The following is a 5642-nucleotide window of genomic DNA, read 5'->3' on the forward strand; positions in this document are numbered from 1 at the left end:
ATTAGACAACATAAAATTAGGTCTTACTTTCATTTTAGACAACATATTATCAACTACTTAACTTATTTCTATATCAAACATGTACACTAACACATACTGTCTTTAACATTGTTTTATAAAGATATGTAACTAAACGCAAAGAATTTAAATGATATATTATAATCTGTTTTTTAGTATTTGATTTCGATCGTTATTAAATATACCCGTGTATTCACACGGGTCTTACAACTAGTTGAGCAAAATAGGGGAAGAGGGGGCACATGCATTAATCTTAAAACATTTATAATACTGGCCCTTAAATTTACATGTAAATTTACAATACCGAGTAAATTTACACTATTGACCCCTTAAAAGCTCCGTTCATAACAAGAAGACCTTCTATAGTATATGGTTTCAACATATATTTATAAACATTTTCTCTAAGCAAATGCATTAATCTTAAAAATAACATCACTTACTGTTTTTAATTTCGATCTTAGATTTTCTTCATAATCATCATCTTTTACATTTATCACCACCTAAAAGAAAGTAAAAGGATATCGGTCCCCTCGTTGCCTCGTATGTGGGCTTTCGTCCCCACAAATGTCGAAGCCAAACTCGATAGGAGTAGCTAGCATATGTGGTTTTTGCATCCGTGAATACCAAGTAGGCCTATGGGTTTTAAAAACACCACATTGACTTTAAGTGCAACTATGTAAGTAGAACCGATGAGTATTAATAATAGGTTTAGTGTGGACCATACAAGAAATTATAAACTTCAGTAACTTCTATAACATTTAATAAGTATATAATAAAGAGTATAGTTGATGAAAATTGATTCACCACGTATAAAAATACTCGAGATAACTTTTTTTCTTGCATCTTTCCCACGTAGACTTATATATGTTTAAATAAAATAAATAAAAAAAGGCAAACTGTGTTTAAGTCAACAAAATCTCATTTTACAAGAAACTTACACATTTCGTTTTCGAATCATATTGACCACTACTCCTTGCTTTGCTCGAGAGTCGGTTGTATACAAATAATATATATAAATTTTAACATGTGAAGTGTGTATAGATTCAAACCAAAATTACGTAACATATAAATAATCATGTCAAAAATCAAACACAACTTTATACATACTAATGCGTTATATTTATTTATAAATAATAACACAACACTTTATACATAATAACACAACATATATACACACACATAATTACACAATCTTACATACATAATCATGCGAACTTATATACACAATCACGCATTAATGTTATGCGTATAGTGCATCATTTTTTTGAAAGACAAATTATTTTTTTGTAATAAATAAAAATATTATACTTAATTTAAACAGAATAAAATACTTATTGTATAGAATAATTTAAAAAGATAATGAACTATATAAAAGTTATCAATTTAGCTGATGGAACTAGATAAAAAGAAATAACATTTGGGGTTTTTCCCTTTTGTCTTTTCATAATTATTCATAAGCATATGTAATTAGGAAATTGTAACCACCTCATCCTTGTCATGAATTTACCTTCATTAAAAGCCAGTGTTATGAACCCACCTAGCTAAGATCCAAAAAGCCCGGTCCAATCCAACGGCCCAACAAGATGAATGGCATAGGACGGCACTATCAGAAGATATAAGCGAGAGAGATGGAAAGATTAAGGAAAATAAATGTTAAAGCAAAAGGATCGTCGTTTCTCATTCCAATTCTATTTTGATCTGATTCCCATCTCCTTCTATCATTTTGGTTTGTTCAGTATTGATTTCAGTTTCTTCGTACTGTAATTCATACTTTAATCAGTAGAAATCAAATCATTATTTTACCTTTTGGTTGTGTTAAAATCCATACACAACAGCCAAGTTCACTTCCTACTTTTAAAGGAAAAAAACTCTTTGTAGTTGTTAATTGGTCTATATGACTATATACACTTATAATATTTGAAAAACACTAGAACACTCTATTTATTATAAATGAATTTAACTATCCAACTAAATAATAATAACTTTAAAAAACCATTATTATCATCTATGATGTATGTATGGATTTCGGTCGAAGTGGAAAACAACCTCTTAAGAGTAACATGCATTCTTTGAAAAAGCTCTCTACATGCAGAATAGCTTACAAAATTAATTATTACACAATTAAATGTAAATCGTATTTTTTTAAAAGCATATGTGAATCATATGATAATTCAATTTATGTGTTACATATATTACAAATATATAACATTGCTTGGTGAGTATATCATAATATGATAAAAGTCAAAAACACACACATCAAGAAGCAATCTAGTAACCAAGGAAGAAGAATTAAAGCACCAAAAGCAATATATTAATAAACAAAAGCAGTTGGTGAAAACCGAAATTCATATAAAACTAGCTAGAAATTAACTGAGACCTAACACAAGTACAAGTGGGAACTGAAACACAAGATTTATGTCCAAAGAGACTCTCTTTTTAGAGGATCCTGGATTACATTATTGTTAGAAGAAGTGTAGCTCAAGAACTGTGGCATCTGGCCACCAAAATCGCCAGTATTATTGCCTGATAACAGCATAGATTTCGTGTCGCAATCCACCATTGATGGATGAATTACAGGCAGCTCAGGCTCCGGCTGCATCATGCATAAGATCTCAGCTTGAGCCACTGCAAGCTGCATTTGTAACTGAGAGACTTGGTTTTGTAAGTAAGAAATCGCGCCAACACATCCGTAAACTGGATCTCGCATTCTTGCGTTCGCTTCATACACCAGACTGCTAACTGCATCTGCTCTCTGGTGAACCGGGAGCTCCTATATGTCGTAAACATTAAGTTAATTAACACTTATATCAAATAAAGAATTAATATAGATAGGGGTTGGTTAAACGTATCCCATCAGTTCTCAACATATAAATACCAAATCAAGGGCTTTTTTTGTGTTTTTAAAAACTTGAAATGAGGTACAACAAGTAAAAATGACGAAGTTATGTTTAGCGCGACCTTTCTTGTTATTATGACAAGCAACGGTAACTATACTACATGTTTTATGTCTCTTAACTTTTCTACCATTTTCGCAAGTTCTTGAAAGTTTCATGATTTTTCATTAATCTTTTTCAATAAATAAATCTTAGAAACCATGACATAATAAGGGTTTCTTTCTGACGGTTATCAGTCTTGTTTGAGGAAAATAAGACTGATAATTGGCTCATAAGAACCCTAAAACATCTTTTGACAAATAACACACACCCACCATAAAAACCCTAATTCAAAAGATTTAGGTTCTTGATCACACAAAGAATACAACACACACGCGAATGCATACAAACATATATAGATCGTCGTAAAGAATGATCTAGAGAGAGAAATACCTGCAACATCTTGCTAACATTGCTAGCACCAAAGACTTTGTGAACAATGGCAAACTTATGAGGATCATCAGGAGGGAAATAAGGAGCAAAGATGCAGTCTTTCGCGCAACGACGCCTCAACAATTTGCAAGAGGCACATGGTGAACTTCCTGATCCCATTTGTTTGGCAAATTAACCTCTGGGAATTAAATCAATTAACTTTGAAACTCAGGCTGCAAGGTGAAGATGAAAAAGAAAGAATACCAAATGTATAAAAAAAGTGTAGTTTGGAAGAGAATGAGCTTTGCCACCACCCTATTTATAATGCCTTTGTAGAATGAATCAAAACATTTATTTATTATTTATAATAATGCTCCATTTCTATTCAAACTAGTTAAGAATTTATGTGTACACTTAGTTTAATAGAATACCATATTTAACTATTATATTTTCAAAACACCGCCCATACATATATATAATGATACATCATGTATACACACATGTGACATGTATAATGTTATTCTTTTCTAACTACGCGTAAACTATCAACAATCATTTAAACATACACTATTTGAAAAACTAAGTACAAAAATCAAGTATTTTAATTGATTATTGGGTGTATTTTTATAATTAAGTTACCATTTAATTAACTATATTCATCATACATGTAGTTTAATGTATAAAATAATATTGAGTTTTAAAGAAATAAAGTCAACACAAAATCAAGTGTGAAAGCCAGATACAACTCATTTATATATTTTATTAATCCAAGATAAATTAATGATTAAACAAAAATAAGATTGAAAACCAGCTAAGAACAGTTTGAGGAAAAAGGGGATTTGCTTCGGTTTGAAAAAGTTTGATAATTGTCTCTTTTATACATGGAGTTTACATTTATGCCCATCTATAACAAGCATGTGAAATATTATCTCTTGTTGTTTACGAAATATAACATTGACTAATCTATACTATATAATATTTCTAGGCAAAACATCAAATACAAATAATCTTAACATACTAAATATACAAATTGAAAGAAAACTCAAAAAGATAAGGTTGCATTTTTGTAATTACCACCAACTATCAAAGTTACTATACAAATGTGAACTCAACCAAAAATACCTAAAAAATACAAAAAAAAAAAATTAACATTTTTTATTAAAAAATCGCTATATTTCGTTAGCAAAAAAAAAAAAATTGCTGCTACTAAAAGTAGCGATTTTTTAATAAAAAATGTTAAAAAATAAAATAAAATAATTTGTGTGTTTTTTTTTTATTTTTTTAGGTTTTTTGGGGGTTTAGTTTTTACCATTTTAGCTTGGGTGGGGGTGTTAGGTTTTTGAGGGGTGGGGGGGGGGGGGTTTATTTTTTTTTTTTTTTTTTTTTTTTTGGGTGGGGGGGGAGGGGTTAGGTTTTTTTAGGTATATTTGTAGAGTAACTTTGATAGTTATTGATAATTACAAAAATGTCACCTTGTCTTTTTGAGTTTTCCTTCAATTTGTATGTTTAGTATGTTAAGATTATTTATACAAGAACTTTACCCAATATTTCTAACTATTATATTATCTTGATATATAATTATAGTTACACACAAGTTAAATAGGGATGGGACTTTTTTTTCTGAAGCCCAACACCGTATTGGTATCATATCGAGCGTGTTTAAACGGTACGTTGTTGCCCGTTTACCTTCTGTCTCAATGTAATTTCAAATATCATGATATCAATAATACTATTTTAAGAAAACGGTACCAATATTAGATTTTCTTGATTTCGGTATATGATAAAAGCAGTACTGGTACCGGTGTTTATTCGGTATTTCAGTACTAGTACTGATTTGAAACGGGAATGGGTTTTTTCGAACTTAATTAATTCAAGGCATTATAAGGATCACTTGCTGGAGTTTGTGGAGAGCTAGGAATAATTTTATTTTTTCTAACACTCCGTTCAAGATAGATAGTATTGTTAGCGAGATTAAGGCCATGGGGTTTATTTAGTTTTCGAATAGATCTAGATACAAAGGGGTAGATTGGGGTGATTGGAGTTCGTTTGTAAATATGTAATTGTTGGTTGGTTTGTAGTTTTTTGGTCGGCCCGGTTTGGGTCGGCTGGTTTGTGAATGAAAGTTAATTTTCAAAAAAAAAATTAAAATAAAAAACTTGATTCTTACAAAACAGATTTGGTTTTTAATTAGTTCCCCATATGAATGGTATTGTGGAAAATCGATTTATGAGAAAGGTGGTTTTGTGCGAATGTATTTTGGAATAACATGCCTTTAAATTTTATTAAGTACATTAAACGTGAAACAAACAATATGTTAGA

At 30.3% G+C, this 5642-nt stretch overlaps 1 protein-coding gene across 1 annotated transcript; it reads right to left on the bottom strand.

The window, feature by feature from the left end:
- Positions 1 to 2307: 2307 nt before the first annotated feature.
- On the bottom strand, positions 2308 to 3615 carry LOC110873265 (LOB domain-containing protein 12). Its single transcript, XM_022122198.2, has 2 exons — positions 3345 to 3615; positions 2308 to 2788 (listed from the first exon to the last, which is right to left on the bottom strand). Exons 1-2 carry the CDS (start codon positions 3501 to 3503, stop codon positions 2432 to 2434), a joined length of 516 nt encoding a protein of 171 aa, XP_021977890.1. The 5' UTR covers positions 3504 to 3615; the 3' UTR covers positions 2308 to 2431.
- Positions 3616 to 5642: the final 2027 nt, after the last annotated feature.

The sequence above is a fragment of the Helianthus annuus genome, chromosome 8 (genome assembly GCF_002127325.2).
Source record: "Helianthus annuus cultivar XRQ/B chromosome 8, HanXRQr2.0-SUNRISE, whole genome shotgun sequence".
NCBI lineage: Eukaryota > Viridiplantae > Streptophyta > Magnoliopsida > Asterales > Asteraceae > Helianthus > Helianthus annuus.

What these genes read in the sequence shown, in the direction of transcription:
- LOC110873265 (XM_022122198.2), bottom strand. Translation starts at nt 3,503, where the DNA reads ATGGGATCAGGAAGTTCACCATGTGCCTCTTGCAAATTGTTGAGGCGT. An exon ending in ATGTTAGCAAGATGTTGCAG is followed by an intron (nt 2,789 to 3,344) that starts GTATTTCTCTCT and finishes TACGACATATAG; the next exon opens with GAGCTCCCGGTTCACCAGAG.